The 17,259-nt window shown below is 40.2% G+C and overlaps 2 protein-coding genes across 2 annotated transcripts; both read left to right on the top strand.

The window, feature by feature from the left end:
• The first annotated feature begins 1,393 nt into the window (after positions 1-1,393).
• On the top strand, positions 1,394-9,136 carry mturn (maturin, neural progenitor differentiation regulator homolog (Xenopus)). The gene is made up of 3 exons (XM_044170581.1): positions 1,394-2,119; positions 6,234-6,356; positions 7,543-9,136. Exons 1-3 carry the CDS (start codon positions 1,955-1,957, stop codon positions 7,648-7,650), a joined length of 396 nt encoding a protein of 131 aa, XP_044026516.1. The 5' UTR covers positions 1,394-1,954; the 3' UTR covers positions 7,651-9,136.
• Positions 9,137-10,400: 1,264 nt separating this feature from the next.
• LOC122863812 (E3 ubiquitin-protein ligase ZNRF2-like) lies at positions 10,401-17,107 on the top strand. Its single transcript, XM_044170578.1, has 4 exons — positions 10,401-11,181; positions 12,802-12,897; positions 14,887-14,992; positions 16,189-17,107. Exons 1-4 carry the CDS (start codon positions 10,854-10,856, stop codon positions 16,244-16,246), a joined length of 588 nt encoding a protein of 195 aa, XP_044026513.1. The 5' UTR covers positions 10,401-10,853; the 3' UTR covers positions 16,247-17,107.
• Positions 17,108-17,259: the final 152 nt, after the last annotated feature.

Here is a 17,259-nt window from a genome sequence, read left to right as displayed (position 1 = left end):
ATCCTAAACCTGATTTTAAGTTATCCTTATTTCTTTTAAATTAAATTATATTAATTATATTATTTAGTAATTTTTTTAACCTTCATTTATTCAGGGAAGGATCACTGAGAGCCAGGGTCTCTTTTGCAGGAATGTCCTGATCACACTCCCACAGTTACTCACATTCACAACTGGCAGCTGCCAAGCACAACACAGTCTGATCTGTTGGCCACTGTGCAACTCCACTGGAGCGGTTGGGGGTCAAGGCACCCGGTGGTGGTAATGAGGGTGGGGAGAGTGCTGTTCTTTCACTTTCCCTAGCTACTGTTGCTGTATCACGTAAATTCAGGAATCGAACTGGTGATGTTGGCTGTGCTGCCTACTGTAAATTTGGGCTGTAAAGATTTAGCCTGAAACAACACAAAACATACACAAACTGTATTTCAATGTATTGTTTCAATACATAGTTGAAGGGCTAGCCCCCCATTTATTTGACCATTGCAATAACAAATATGCTTACATACTGTAATCTTGATTTATACAATACAATACAATACAATATGCATATTTGATACTTTCTCAATTAATCATAGTTGAAAATAAGCCTATGGCCAGTAACAACTAGTTGTTGTCTGGTACTACTATTACTACTACTACTACTTTAATGTACTTCATTTAGCTTTAATACCCACTTTTCCCCAAATCACACTTTGATTCTGAAAAACGCACGAATTTTCCGGTCTTATTGAAGCTACTTGTTGTCAGCTTGACGCAGATCCAGCATGAGCTTGTGAGTTGGCTTCAATCGCCCTCTGGTGGTGAGGACTCCTGGGAGCAGGGAGGGGAGGGTCAGACTGGAGGCATGATAATGGCAGCAGGCTGGATTCCTGTAAGCACTGGTGGAGTGTTTATGTAGACCAGTGGTTCCCAATATGGCATCGGCAGTAAAGGAGTTTTTCAGAGCCCCTATGTGAAGTGGTGATTATATGAATGTTTAAGAATTAAGATTAAATTATTATTAGTAGTAATATTATTATTAGATTTTATTATCTGAGTTTGAGAGTTCATTATTGGCCTTGGAAATAGTACTTTGACAAAAAGAAAAAAATCTGCCTACGGTCCACTTAGTTAGAACTTTCAGCCACATCTTTATCAGTGGATAGAGTTGGTTCAGCTCTTTACAGTAAGTGTACCTTGTGATAATATTTTTTTTTTTGGTAAATATTATTCTAAATATTACCAACCGACTGGAGTTTAGAGGTTAGGTCTACTCATCTTTAGCAAGTAAAGCCAACACTACCCTATGAGGATAAGATAAGATATGTTTGTATGTTTGGGTGAACCGATCCTTCAATGACTCAGTCGTATATAAACATATTTCATGGCAGTATTGGTCTTTAGGGCTTATTTATTAATTCATGATGACATTAGTCTTTTCTCCATATATATAAGTAGCCTACTGTATACTATAGGCCTATATAATATTCCTATGAAACTCCTATAGCAGCTTCTATATCGCTTAATGTCTAATTTCCATAAGGATTCTTTTCATTCGCCTCCTGCATGATGTCAGCAGGTTCAAATGATACAGTAGTTTTGCCCTGGGAGTAGGCCTATACTGCGCCTCAGATATGGACGGCTGCCCGGCTTCACTGTTCGTCATCGCGTTTTTTCCAGCGTCCTCCTGCGTATGCATGTATGCGACCGACGGGCTGATTTCATAACGTGGGGAGGAAGAGAGGAATGGAGCTTTGAGAACGGATGAGCACCAGACCCGGTAGGCTCTATGCACCAACAGTGTTATCTCCATTCCCGGGCCATGCAGACGGTGCACTAGATGAGATGCGGTAGTGGAGGCTGCTGATGCTGCTGTACGATCAGCTGTTTTTTGTGTCTTGAGCATCATCGCCGTGACGGCCAAAGAGATCGAGATCAAGCTCCGGAGCCAGGTACACCGCAGACCGGATAACAGAGGATGGAGTTTAAGCATCTGGTGGAGGCGGCGGAGAAGTGGTGCTCCGGCTCCAGTAACCCATTCGACCTCATCTTCGCCGAGGAGGACGACGAGAGGCGGCTGGACTTTTACGCAGAGCCCGGCGTCTCCTTCTACGTGCTGTGTCCCAGCGGCACCGACAATTTCGTAAGTGAGCCTATGCAGGGCCTTAAGCTCTGTGTGTGAGTGTGTGCGTGTTCTTGTAGGTGTGTCCAGGGTGGGTTGGAGGTGGGGTTGTCCCGGTTGGTCCCGGTTTTCCAGCTGGTGGACATAGGAGAGGAGGGGAGGGAGGCTTTGGGCGAAGAATGGAGGGGATGATGTCATTTCAGTTCGGGTACACACCCCACACCCTCCCACCCCTCTGTCGATGGTGTTTTTTTCCTTCATCATAATCAGCTGCGATAACCCTCTGGACCACAACACCATCAAGCTAGCCAGGTTAAAAAAACACACGAGGCCTGTGACTTTCAAAATAAAAGCCCTGCAGACCATCATGTTGCATTTGGAACAAAAAAATATTAAGTTCAAATGAAGAAACAGCTGTATCCGTGGAAACATAAGTAGCAAATTAACTGATTTTCTCCCGATATGTCATTTTCATTACATTATTTTTTATTTATAGCAATGAAGGCAAATGCTTGCTGCCAAAAAGCTTAAACTCAGAGTTTACACCAGACTAGTGTGCAGATCACTCTCTCCATAGTTAATCCACTGACTTATTTGATTCAAGAGGTTGATGTGCTGCAGACATACAGTAAATAATTAACAAGGGACGCATTCCACGTCCTTATTTTGAAGGAATTATTACCAGATTTCTGCTCTGATCCAGGCCTGAGTCTAGATTATCCCGGCTAAACCTCTCTCTCATAAAAAATGTTTGCCTAGACACAAATGAAGTCTGCAAATTTAAATATTTAATATGTATTCATTTAAGTTATATTTGAGTTATATATTCTATTAGTTTCATCTCCGTACATGATGGTCTGAATGATGTTTCGAGGAGATTCTCCACACTGGAATGGTGGAGAAATACCAAATTTCTTCATTTTACTTTTTCCACATTTAAAGGCCCAAAGCAAGCAAGAGTCAGCCTTAAAATAACACCAAGTGTAATTTGTCTGTAGTTGTTGAACATAAACTCCTTAAGTTGTTAAAATCCCCCAAACTCCAGTAACAATATGGAGGATATGAGCTCAGTGTCTTCAATGGTAGCACTACTCTGACCATCTACAGACTGTCCTGACACAACTCACTATCTTATCCTGTACCAGTGTGGTGCAGTGGTGGTGTTTCGAGCCCTAAAGCTCCTGAAGCCAGACCCGCCCTGCTCCCTCCTCCTGCTCAGTGACAGGGGCTATACATGGCGGGGACCAGATGGAGATGACCCAGGAGCCAGGGCGTCTGTTCAGTCAATAACACATTATGTCACAGCGCCCGTGCCTGTGTTTGCAGGGCTGGCCTGGTCTGTCCCACAGACAGCAGAGCTGCTTAAGCAGGGGCTTTCCATGGTTGCTGATGGAAACTAGATAAATGTAAATCCAGCTCCTGCATGATCAAACCATCTTATTGAGAATATCATTACAGTGAACAGACATAGCAGAGGGTTTAATTACAGTCATGCACACAAGATGCAGGTACATAAATACATCATGTAGTTAGTTGTCTCTCTGCACCAACTTCCATCTTCCTTCCTTTTGTTTCACTTTGTCTCCCTGACAAAACCTCAGTTTTTCTCCTGCTTTTGAATCTGATGCATGTCAACTGCTGCAGCCCTAACACTCATGGGCGCACACACACATACACACAGTCACAGTTCTCTGTCTGCTATGCACTCTCAAAAGCAGCTAGAATAACTCTCTGTCTCTGTCTCTCTGCAGGACTCTTGAGATCTAGTTACTCAATCAATAGTGCTATCAGCAGGGTGTCTCACATGCTCTCTCTCTCTCTCTCTCTCTCTCTCTCTCTCTCTCTCTCTCTCTCTCTCACACACACACACACACACACAGTCATTCCCTCAGTTTATCTTGTTTTTCCCTCAAAACTGTGTATCATTGCCCTGTGCTTTCACTAGAGGGTGCTGTGAGTTTAGTTTCACCAAAATAACAGTGCACATCGCCGTTTCCAGCTCTGTAATTTCCCTCAGGGTACTTCTTTGTACCCTTTCAGTCATCCAGTTCATGTGATACAGTGTTTAGCAGCTGAAAAACAAGAGCGATTGGATTTGCTTTGTGAGATCTTTGTGTTTTGTCTGTGCGGCAGAGACACACCCTCATGTGAGAGTCCATCCATCAGTGTCAAACTGGAACAACCACCCCTGAGCAGTTGATGCTGGAGGGCTCAGTATTGCCTTGCCTACAACACTGAAAAAAATGTTTCCCCGGTTTGATTCACATGACTCTCACCTGACTCTCACACAAAGGTGTGTCGCCACCATACAATATGAAACCAAATCCTATTAAAATTCCATTAATTCACCCTCTAATAATGATGAAAGGTGCTTTTAATGGGATTTTTAAGGGGATAATTAATGGATGAATTCATAGATTATAATATATTAAGACATTTTGAAGAGGGTCTTAGTTTTTCAATTAAGGTGAAAATACAGGGATGGTTTTCATGACAATCAACTTTAAGGGAACACCTGAATTTTCACCTTAAATGAAAAAATAAGACCCTTTTAAGGTGTGGTTTTTTATTAAGGGATGGTTTTCATGGTTTTGTGGTCTTTTTTAAGGGGTTTAACCCCTAAAAACTCCTTAAACTGTGCATATAATCAATTAAAAATACATTAACATTTTACAATCCATTCATTTACCCATTAATTAACCCCAAATTTGAGGCATAAATACCAAACTAATGTTAGGAATCTAAATCCCTTAAAATATCATTAATTTTCACCTGAAAATATTTCATCATGTAAACTGAAATCCCAGTAATCCCAAAGGATTTCCTAAAATAAAAAAATCAAATATCATACTATATATAATGTTGGGTAACCCAAACTTTTAATGCAACTGACAAAGCCTAGACCACACATTAAGATCATCTGCTTTTGTTTTACACCTGCTGGTTGTTTACTCCAGTTCATTCTGCACACTTGGTCAGAAGCCCCTAATAGCATTACCTAATACATAACCTAACAGTACGGCCTTTCGACTCCAATTAAACAACACTAACAGTAAGTGAAGTGGAACTGCTCCAATGGCCTACTCCAAGCAGTGTTTATCTAACAATTCAGAGCTTTGAGGGAGCCGACAACTTGTACTAATGAGGAAGTTGATATTAATCTGACTAGAACTCTTATCGTCTGATATCAAGGAATAATATCTTACCGTTACTTAATATTGTTTTATTGGCCATAAGCACGCTAACATTTATAACTTAGGTACTCACCGGACCAACAGAGTTTAAACCCAGGTTTTACATTAATCACAGCCCTCAGACTAGACATGCTTTGTGGTAAGAGAGTTATCTGTGACAGAAATGGAGCAAAATGGCTGTGTGTTGTATGGCACAGTGTTCATCTAATGAGTGTGACAAAGGTAGCAGCAGCTGTGTTATTGTTTTGGTAACTCTTTACAATAAGGCACACAAAGTCCTGAACAAAGAGTTCCTGAATAACATTTATGAACTACTGGTGCATTCCTACTCACACTACAGTGGTGAGATGGTGCTTTACGTTTCTTAAGGGGACCCAAACATTTTATGCATTGGTAAGGTAATAATGAAGTAATGATGCATTCCTAGCTACAACTCAGTATGATGCACCACTTTTCTTGAGGCTAATGAAAAACCGTAACTCATATGTTACTGTGCCACATATTGTATCACTGTTTGTGTTATTTTCACTCCTTTATCTGTTGCGTGTCCTTGAAGAAATGTCTCTTTATCTGGTTTAATTGCTTTGTTCTTGTTTTTCTGTGCTGCATTGCCCCTGACCCAGCTTTACTTATTTACTCGTCACTATACAGCCCACATGAGGCTACACTGGTGGAGGAAGTGTGACAGTATTACATCACCTGGTACAGAGTGTTTAACCCAGTTCATTAATATAATTACATGGAGGAATAAATTTTACCCTCTAGAAAGTGAAGCTTTAAGGTATACTTTCATGCACAAGTTGAATCCTCTTGGTGTCTGAACACATCTCTGTCTCTGTTTTACACTATTCATAGTTTATGCAATGTTTTCTTTATGACTGGTTTGAAATGACTCCTACTTGCATGAATATCTTCTAATCTTTGTTTATCTGTGTCTGTAGCATGTGTGGAGCGAGAGTGAAGACTGCCTTCCCTTCCTACAACTGGCACAGGACTACATCTCCTCCTGCGGGAAGAAGACTCTGTTGGAGGTCCTGGAGAAGGTCTTCACGTCCTTCAGGCCTGTAAGAAAACAAAAGAGTGACGCTCTTCTGAGTCACAGTTTACTTTTTGACACACTGCATCAACCACAGCACAGTGACCTCTGCTTGCTGTGTCTGGGTTTATTACAATCCTGATATGTTCTGTTCTCTCTGGTGCGGACAAAACATATCAGATTCCACCCAGAATTCTGACATTTTAATGTGGTCTTCCTTATCGGCCAATTATACAAAACAGGAGTAGAATATAAAACATGACTGCCTTTTATGAATTTTTAGAATATTCTTGTCTATTTGAGATGTAAGAGTATTTTTTTATTATTTATTTTCTTACCCAAAAATTCCATTAATTTAGTCATCAATAATAATGTAATTAAGGTCTTGTTAATGCAATTTTAAGGGGCTAATTAATGAAGAAATTAATGGATTGTTATATGTAATTTATATAATGTGTTTTAATGGATCATCAGCGTGGTTTAAGAGCTTTTTAAGGGGAAAACCCCTTAAGAATTAACCAAATGACACATAAGCCATTACTTAATTTACAATTTGAAAAGGCCTTTATTTTTTAATTAACTTCTACCCCTTAAATCATGATGTAGCCCATCCAAACCCCTTAATGTATTATAATCCATTAATTTATCCAATAATTAACCTCAAATTTGGCTGTTAGCTTAGCTGAGCATAAAGACTGGAAACAAAAGGAAACCATCAATCTTCTCAGCTAACTCTCAGCAAGAAAGCAAATAAGTGTGTTTCCCAAAATGTCGGATTATTCCTTTAAGGTCTTTGGCGTGTTTTCAGGGGTAACTAAAGGATTAATTAAGGGTATTTTAAAGGATTGCTACTCCTTAGTGTATTGTCCACAGTGGCGGGAGAAGTACTCAGAAATATGAGTATAGAAATAGTCTGGTGCAAGTAAAAGTCCTGTGTTCAAAACTAGTACTAGCATGAAAACATACTCAATGTACCAAAAGTATCTCATTATGCAGAATGGCCCATATCAAATTCATATATATTATAGCCTATTATTGGATTATAACTATGGATGCATTAATGTGTACTTTGATGTAGTGGAGTGAAAAGTACAAATATTTGCCTCCAAAATATAGTGCAGTAGAAATATAAAGTAGCATAAAATGAAATAAATTGTGTTGGTGCTATTTACACACATCTTAATGTTACAACCTTCTCCTTCTACCCCTGTCAGCTGCTGGGTCTTCCAGACATAGAAGACGACAGTTTTGAGCATTACCACGCTGACATGGAGGGGGAACCAGGGCCCGACCACCAGCAGATGGGGGTCAGCCAGCAGTGATGAGCCCCAAGATGAGGCCTGCAGCTGGGGCAGAGCTGCTCTGAAGCTCTGGGCCTCAACTCATCCGCCCAAACACTTAACAACACACTCTTATCCAAACACACACACACACACACACACACACACACACACACACACACACACACACACACACACACACACACACACATACTTACAGTCAATTTGCTAAAAATGCACCACCATGTTCTTGAATGTCTCAGTTGCTTTGCTTCCCAAAGAGTGCACTCTGACCCCCTAACCAACCAAACACACTCAAACACACACACACACACATTGGGGCTACGTGAGCTGTAGCCGTACAATGCAAGTATCATAATCATTCACCATCTGGTTAGTCAGTTAGTTAAAGTTCCCCAGCACAGCAATATTACATCGGCCTCAGCTGGCTTTGTTATGCAGAAGTACAGTCAGATGTGACCACAATACACACATTTCCCCTGTTGATTTGGAGATGAATGTGACGGCTAACCTACTTTCTCTGCCTGTCTGTTGACACAGAGGATACACGAGAGCTAGATGAAAGATGAATGGGTGAAAACTGACAGTTTGTGGTTGCGTGAGGCAACCGGAGTGACGCAGATAAAGAGAGGGGAGGAAGGAGGGAAGAGCGGTATAATTTTCCACTTCATGGATGGAAAGATGGAGGGAAGTGAGGCGTGAGGATGTATAGTTGTGACGTAGATTCAGGTGGGATAGCTCTCAAACTATCCTGTTTTAAACAGTTAAAGTAGTCGTATAGGTTTCAGTCAAAAGCATTTTACACATTGGCTCCTCGTGTGGAAATCAAAGTGTGCAGCTTCACAGTAGCATGGATCATCTCTTGAGGTGTGTCTCTTAATGTTTCCAAGGCAGTACACCTCAAACGAGTTTAAAGCCACTTTATGAGGATGTTTTTAATCAAGGTTAGGCTAATATCATATGACCATCACAACAAAGGCCCATTTGGTTTGGGTGTCTCATTGTCTCTTGACACCCTTATTCTTCTGCCCTGTAGTCTTCCTTCCTGGTTGTTCCTGGTGGTTCACAGTTTGCCCTCCTTTCTCAGCACAACCTGATGAGATACCTTCCCAAAGCTAGCCAAAACCTCTTTTGCGTGTGTTGTTTTGAGTTTATCAGCTTCTTTCAAGGTTTCTCTTAACCATAAATTTAACAAGTGCACACCCAAATCCCTGAGTGATATCACAGGGAAGAGAAAATATTTGTTGACAGCCACCCTCTGCCTACCCTGTTATCTCTAATCTCACAGTGTGTTGTTGTATGCCACATCCAGCGCACTGCAATGCTTCAGGCCCCCGCCGCCTTCAACCACTCGATCCACATGCAAGACTGTTTCAGAGGTTCATCTTTAGCTTGTTTACTTTGGCTTGTAAATGTTTGTCTTTTTATTGCCTATTTGAATGTGTATCTTCTGTTTGTCCTCCGATGTGTGTGAAATTGTTCAATAAACCTGTGTTCCACAGGCGTATTTCTTTTTGTCTTAATGGCCTGAAGTTAATGGAACATAAAAGCGCCTAACATGGAGGGCTTTTCATATCACTGCTGAGTGGACTGGTGACCCGGTGCTGCTGCCAACAGCCCGCTGGTGTTACTGGGATTGACGTCACGCGGCACCTGACGCGCCCACTCTGCATCAGGCTGGAGAGAGGACTACAGACAGGAAGCTAAGATGTGGCCTTCAAAATAAAAGCACAAAAAGGTTTCTGTTGACTAAATGTTTCACTTTTTGTGAGAATAGTAAGACAACATCCAAGCACAGTAAACCGTTGATGCAGGTGACAGAGTGAAACAGCAGAATAATTTAATTCCTAGGGAATAATGTGACAATAAACTTTTCATGCATTAAATGCAGCTCAGAGTGCTTAACATCAAATTGCAGCTATTTCAAACAAATAATCAACTGAAATATAGAAACCAAAAATCATAAATATTAAGGGCAGTGCTGTATATCTGTGGCTCTGTGGTGTTACAAGTATTAAGATCATGTACTTAAGTAAAAGTAGCAATAAGTAAAAGTATTTATGTTTATATTGTTGGCAGTGATGGAATGTTACTAAGTACATTTACTTTTACAAATTTGAGGTACTTCTACTTCACTACCTTTCAGAGGGGAATATTGTACGTTTTACTTAATTACAATTATGTGACAGCTTTAGTTACTAGCTACTTTACAAAGTCATATTTTTGCATACAAAACATTTGAAGAGCTTATAAAATGTGATGCTTTGTTATAAATTAAACTACCCAACAATACAAGTACAGCTGAAACGATTAGTCGAAAATTATTTGGCAGCTATTTTGATACATGTTCAAGTCATTTTTCATGGAAAAACATTTCATGGTTCCAGCTTCTCAAATGTGAGGATTTGCTGCTTTTCCATTTAATTATTATAATAATCTAACCTAGTAGCAATAGCGGTAAAACAAATGATATTGAACGATGTATGTGTGTAACTTAAATACAGTACTTGAGTACAATCACTTAATCACTTGCCACCACTGCAGTGGCTGCAGAAGATCATGGGATGACAGCAGGTAGCATACGATGGCAAACAAAGAGAAAGGCTTCCCTAGTGCAAGCCACAGCATAATATACTAATATTTAATACACAGAATTTAATTCTATATTATGGTACCTTCCACAGTTTGTCATCACATCTTTTTCCATAAGTGGTGTGTTCATCGCTTTTACTTTGAAGGCGAATTGATCTTATCCTGGTGAACGTTGGGCAGTTTGACGGAGCTGCCTCACAGTGGGGAGGAGGACAATCCGTGCTTTTATTTTTCTTTCCAGACGGCCACAGTTGTGCACAAAAACAAACTTGAACCAGATGGGCAGTGGGTCAACACTTGCGATAATGTCCTCGTCTGAAGTGGGGGAAGTGAAGGCTTTTAACTGAAGAGATTTTATCTTTTTTATTTTCCATTGTTGAAAAAAGGGAAGGGCTCTGCAAAGAAAATAACGACCATTTGGAAATTAAGTTATGCCTCAGTGAGTGCGCACTTTACGCGCAGGGCGCACCATGAAACTTTAACATGTTGGATCACCTCGCCTTTGTTGTTCTTCATGTGTTAGGCTTGATTTCCTTTGCTGGTGTCAGTTCTTCAGAACTCACTGTAACCATGTGTCGTGGCTAAAAACTTTAAAGCACACGCAAAACCTGAGGAGGTAAGCCTGAGACAGAATGGGGGCCAAACAGAGCAGCCCAGTATTTGATGGCAGAACTCGGGCTTATTCCAGCTCCGATCTCCCATCTGGAAACCCCAGCGGAGGGGAACGGATTGCGGGGTTTAGGTACACCAATGGACCAGATGGCCCCCGGATCCGTTACACGGGTGGAGGGCCAACCAGCTCCGGGCTCAGTATACCGTCCGCCGGCAGGTCAGGGTCGCACGTACTCAACCCGAGCCTCGATGGCACGGATGGTGACGACGTGGGCCAGCTGCCTCCTGAGGGCCACAGGTTGCTTATAGGGTCTCTACCGGCCCACCTGTCTCCTCACCTGCTGGGAGGTAAGATTGTAACGCATGGTTTAGGCCTACTACAAATGCATATCAGTCACTCCATAAAACATCTGGAAAGAAGGCAGTCATACGAGTAGTATGTTATTGCTCAGTACCTTTATGATACTTACACTTTTATCTATGTCTGTGTCTAACGTTATGTCAGTGGTGAGTAGAGACATAATGGTGCATTATGCCATTTTTATCTATCTTATGCAATATTTATAGTGTGTTGGATGTTTTTAGTACACTGTATATTGTCATTATCTTACTCAAAGGCCATTTTTTCCCTCATCTTATGTGGCATGACTGTAATAATTCTGGTCTTTATACTATGTTTATGGCACACTGAGTTTAGAGTCAACATGTTAGTTCATGTAGGATACCATGTGTTTATGATACTCCTAGAAGATATACTAAGTTATATACTGTACATTACAGTTAGGCCTACTTAGTGTTTTTCCATTTGACATGTGATACCTGGCATATGGTAATAGCAGTGCAATGACTGAGTCCTTTGTTTAGCACTTCTGCTCTTTTATTGTAGCCACAGGTGGCTCTACTGTACTGAACTGCCGTCTGTCTTCTATTGCCTCTCCTCTGTCTTGCAAAACTGGCTTGTTTTTCACTTTGGCTGAGAGGGAAGAGTGCATTATGTAGGTCAGCAGATAAGAGTTTCCTGCTGGTTACACATTGCCTGACACACACATGCACACAAACTTCCTGAATCTGCAAGTCTAGCTGCTTCGCAACTGATGGGTTGTCTCCAGACCAGAACACAGCAAAACAGGACTCAAACTAAAGTAACAGGACCGTTACGATGCTCTGACATCCATGTCACTGGAAAATAAAAGCTCCTATCCAAGAGATTGAACATTTTATAGTGTTTCCTGAATCCCTGTTGCTGTTGGAGTTCTTGTAAATCACACACGCTCCAATTTCCTCATATTTCATAACGAGGTCAATAAAAATATGGCTGAATTTTGGTCTCCCCTCCTTCTAATTACCAGTATAGCTAACTTCCCTGATGAGGAAGTCTAATCATTAATATCCTCATCAATAACCTTTGCTCATCAGATCCATGTGACCCTGAAGGCCTGACATTGTGTCCACAGGCTTATCCTATTTCCTCACCCCCCTAAGAAACACATGACGCAAACATGAGGTTCACACCAGACACAGAGGTTATTACTGCCTGCATGTATGATGCATTTGTAGCCCTTTTCTTGACTGAGGTGTTATAATGTTAAACAGGAGGTTAGCTTATCTTAGGTCAAGCAGCACCTGGCCTATTAATCTTTGTGCAGCTAAGAAGATGCACAGGGTCTGAAGGCCATGTGCATGTGGGTTAAATTATGAATTAATAAAATTATTTAATTCATACATGCAGTGCAATAAATATTAAGGCATCTCAGCTTAAGGATGTGTTGCAGTTAGTTTGTAATGAGCAATGACACCTAAAGATTGTATGATTGGGTAAGCGGATTGTGGCAGATTGTTTACAGTCGACAGATAGCTAGCAAGTGCAAACTGCCCCACGCTCTCTTGTGTACATATCAATAAAAAGTTATGAGGGAGACGTTGGCACATCTGGGTCCTCATGTTCTTGTCTTTGTGGTTTCCTCCTAGGCTTCCACTGTCCTGTTTGCTCCAAGTTTATGGCATCGGATGAAATAGAGAAGCACCTGCTCATGTGTTTCAGCAAAACACGCCTCACCTACAACAGTAAGAAATCAGGGTGTGCAAGAGGGCATGGGAGATTCTTTAAGTTTCTAGGATCTGATATTTGTTTTTGGCCACAGCTACTATGTACATCTGTTATTCCTCAGTTTTACTTGTTCATTTTTGTTCAAAATAGACATGCAAAAGAACAAACTGAACAATGACACTGCTGGTGCATCTGAAGGCTGAGACCAGACTACAAATGTCCAGTATTCAGATTCTTTACTAAAATAAAAATTGCAGTACCACAATGTGAAAATATTCCATCACAAGTATAATTAATGCGTAAAAGTTCTCCTTATGCAGAAGAATGGCTCTTGTTAAAGTTGTATTATTAAATATTACAGTGCTTCCCAACATTTTTGTCTTGTGACCCCTTAAAACTAATCCATGCCTATGTGCAACCCCTCATCACAGGTTATGCTTAGTGTGGACTTGAGCTTCAAGCAGGCCAAAGAGTCCCAAGAATCATTTTCCTTAACAGATAGATTCATTTGAAATAGTTTCAGACCCCTGAAAAGATAAAAGCATCAAGTATTTCACAGGAAACCAGAAAAAGAAAAAATAAACATAATTTTGTGTAACAGAAATTTGGTTTATTTTCTTTTTTTATCTATGTAAACATCTTGTGACCCCTCATATTTATTTTAGGACCCCTTGGAGAGTCCCGACCCCCACGTTGGGAACCAATTAAACATTTTATTACATTATTATACTTGATTATTACCTCTAATGTATTACTTTGTAAGCCGCATTTGAATGGTGTCGGTGGTTGACATTGACCTATTTTTACTACTTTATTTACTGTTGGGTAGTTTAATCAATAAAAAGGCATCATATTTTCTGGGATCATCATCAAGTTTTTTTATGTAAAATCTTAATCTGCTGAACTATGGCTGTCAAATAAATGTAATGGAGTATAAGGTAGCATAGAATGGAAATAATCAAGTACAAGTACCTCAAAATTGTACTTATTTACATTCCACCACTGCTTCTGTCTTCCCTTCCTCCTTGCGTTAGTCTTCAGTTAAATAATTGACTAATAAAGTTTTGTCCACATAAATGCACCTGTACCAGACGTTACACAGTGCAGCATGCAAAAATCAGAGCAGATGCAGCTATGTGATGCTGCTGCACATTTACACAGCCACCCATATGAGTGCAGACTAACTGTGTGTGAGCACCTGTGTAGTGCACACACAGGAAAGGCAAACACATATTGTCTGTCGACATACAGTTGTTACTACACACACTTCCTGCAGGTAGAGACACGCCAGGCTTGACGGTGTTGCATATATACAAACAAGAGTAGATTGCTCCTTATCTTTACATGTTGATGCATGTGTGGAGACATGCACACACAGTTTTCAGCTGACACACAGCATGTACATATGCAGCTCATAGACTGTACAGTGTGTCTTAGCTTATCACAGGCGTACAGATAAAACCTATACAATCATTGCTTTGTCCTTCACCTAACCCATGCAGATATTTTCCAAGTATATTTGAATGAGTCTATCTTACCTCTTCTTCACGATTCATTTTAGAATGTGCGCATGAAAAGCTACAAACAGTCCAAGTTACTCCTTCGCCTCAGGTATTGGATGTGGATATGAAGGTAAACATGTGACACAAAAGGGAACTTCATCATTATCTGATCTCAGGTTCATCTGATCAGAGACTCAACTTTCTCCCCGTTATCAAAATATAACATCAAACTATTGTACAAAGAAAGGGATAATAAAACTAAATAAATAAACTAAACTACGTTATGAAAAACAACCTATTCCCACTTGAGACTGCGTATTTACCCACTTTGCACAGAGGAATAGCAGTTCTCATCTGGGCACAGATGAGTTCTGGTATTCTGGTACCAAAGGTTAAACAGATGGTTATGCAGGGTTCAGTGACTGAAGTGAACATCTGATGCATGGTTTGGTGTGCAAGGCAGCTCTTTTCTCAGTTTGTCTCTGTCCGTATTGTCTTTCTCAGAGGACATCCTGTCCAGAGACTCTGGGGAATGTGCCATCTGTTTAGAAGAGCTGGAGCAGGGAGACACCATTGCCAGGCTGCCCTGCCTCTGTATCTACCATAAAGGGTAACTAACACACACATAAATAAGCAGATTGTAGTTGGAAATAGTTTGACGCATGCAGGTGGATTTTATTACCTTTGGTCAGAACCAGGGTAGTTGTTTGCCCCCGTTTCCAGTTTTTATGCTAAACTAAGCTAACTGTCTGCTGGTAGCTTCTTATTTAGCATACAAACATGAGAGTGGTATCATTCTTTCTCAAGAGAGCAAATAAACAAATTGACCTGTTTGTCTCCCACTTGCACATGCAGAAGATAAAAAGAGAGATAAAAAGATGTAAATGCAAAACATCTCCAATCCTTTTGTAGAAATTACAAACATGTAAATAAATGATGATGATTGATGTAATGAGGACACAGGTGGATGGAGAAGCAGTGAAACAAAGTGTTTGACAATTATTACGATAACTGAAAAAATACCTCTGCATAATGTGTGACATGTGTCTCCAGGGCCAGAACAACTTGAATAAAAGTAAAAAAACTCTTGCATACTGTCTTGTTTACTGCTAGTTTATTTATTTAAGGGAATAGTTTGACATTTTGGGAAATATGGTTATTCCCTTTCTTGCTCAGTGTCAGATGAGAAGATTGACACCACTCTCATGTCTTTATGCTAAATATGAAGCTACCACCAACATCCGGTATGTTTAGCTTAGCATAAAGACTGAGAACAAGGGTGAAACAGGTAGCTCTGTCCAACTGTAACAAAATCAACAAAACAAGACATAACAAGTTACCGTAATTGGTGAGCTTTAGAGGTGCTTGTAGTCAGATTTTGTTACCTTTGGAGAGAGCGAGGCTAGCTGTTTCCAAACTTTATGCTAAGCTAACCTGCTGCTCGGGGTAGCCTTATATTTAACAGACTGATATGAGAGTGGTATCAATCCTCTCATGTAATTCTCAGAAAGAAAGCGAATAAGCGCATTTCTCTAAATGTCAAACATTTTGGTTTAAAAGACCTTAATCAGGTGTATGAACAAGCAGTTTCATATGTACACATTGATGTTAAATCATTTATCCAATCAGAGGACCATAAAAATTGTCTAAAAGGTAATTAGATCAAGATGTTATCTTTAGATAATTTATCTAAAAAAATAGAGACATTTTTATTGTGATTAGAGCTATATGTAATTCAGGTCATTTTTCAACTTCCTTCGATTACAAGAGACAAACTTCCCTGTTGTCCTGCTCTTCCTGTTTCAGGTGTATAGATGAGTGGTTTGAGGTGAATCGCTCGTGTCCAGAGCATCCTGCCGACTAGGAGCTGCAAGAGTGCAGTTTCAGTCTAGTGTACATCGCTGGGGTGGACTGTGTGCCCTGACCTCATCCCAACACTGTCTGTTCTAGCCGAGCATCAATGCTCCTCAGGGATTGTAAGACATTATTGTACAGGATTTTTCATATTGCCTCATGGAATAGCGATGGACTGTGGATATGTTTCTTTGTCGTTATGGGATGTTCAAAGAACCACGGGTGGACTCATTTTGTCTCCAGAAAATATGTGAATGTTCCTTACGCCACCTGCTGGCCTAAAGTGGGGTCATGCAACCTGGGATCTGAACTCAACTGTTGTGCTGAACAGGGTGCGGTTTTATAGCAGAGGACTTGTATAACCAACATGGCGGGAGGGTCTCTTTTCAGCAGAAATTTAGATTGAGTGACTGTTCAGAGACTTGGTCAGAAGGTTGAAGGCTGATGTCGTGCAATATGAAAAACAGCCATACTGAATTAGAAATGCCTATATCAGCTTTAAAGGACGATTAAAGTGTTGATGGTTGGAAATAGATCTTAATTTTATTGCAAAATTGGCTGTCAGCGTTTGTTAAACAATCATGTGTCCTAGACCAAATAGTCTAATGTGAAATAGTCAGACCTTGTTAATCACCTGACCATTCAGAACCACAGTGATTGTGATTGTGTAGTTTAGTGGTCGAATTAAACATAGGCTAAAACATATCTAACGATGATTCATGCTCTGTCAAAGGAGTGCCATAATATGCTGCTATGTCATAGACTGGAAAGTTTTCCTATAACCTTTGAACCTGTGTTCATTGTACTTTCTATTTGTACTGTAATGAATTGCACAAGAATAAATGTTTTGTCTATGTGTCTCTTTACTGCATACAAACGAGTTCATATTTTAATGTGAAACCTTAATATACATAGTTATTTTATATTGAATGAAAATTAGATAACATGTAAATTACTGTATGACATACATTTTTTTTCTGTCAAAGATGGCTGGACACGAAAAAGATGAAGAAGGGAAATGAG

This window comes from Siniperca chuatsi, linkage group LG17 (assembly GCF_020085105.1).
Source record: "Siniperca chuatsi isolate FFG_IHB_CAS linkage group LG17, ASM2008510v1, whole genome shotgun sequence".
NCBI classification, from domain to species: Eukaryota; Metazoa; Chordata; class Actinopteri; order Centrarchiformes; family Sinipercidae; genus Siniperca; species Siniperca chuatsi.
This window is presented reverse-complemented; position numbering and strand designations above follow the sequence as displayed.

Bases quoted from the DNA above. Each gene is read 5' to 3' on its own strand.
- mturn (XM_044170581.1), top strand. From the start codon at position 1,955: ATGGAGTTTAAGCATCTGGTGGAGGCGGCGGAGAAGTGGTGCTCCGGC. The intron at 2,120-6,233 runs GTAAGTGAGCCT...CTGTGTCTGTAG, and splicing joins CCAGCGGCACCGACAATTTC to CATGTGTGGAGCGAGAGTGA. The intron at 6,357-7,542 runs GTAAGAAAACAA...TACCCCTGTCAG, and splicing joins TCTTCACGTCCTTCAGGCCT to CTGCTGGGTCTTCCAGACAT.
- LOC122863812 (XM_044170578.1), top strand. From the start codon at position 10,854: ATGGGGGCCAAACAGAGCAGCCCAGTATTTGATGGCAGAACTCGGGCT. The intron at 12,898-14,886 runs GTAAGAAATCAG...TGTCTTTCTCAG, and splicing joins AACACGCCTCACCTACAACA to AGGACATCCTGTCCAGAGAC. The intron at 14,993-16,188 runs GTAACTAACACA...TTCCTGTTTCAG, and splicing joins CTCTGTATCTACCATAAAGG to GTGTATAGATGAGTGGTTTG.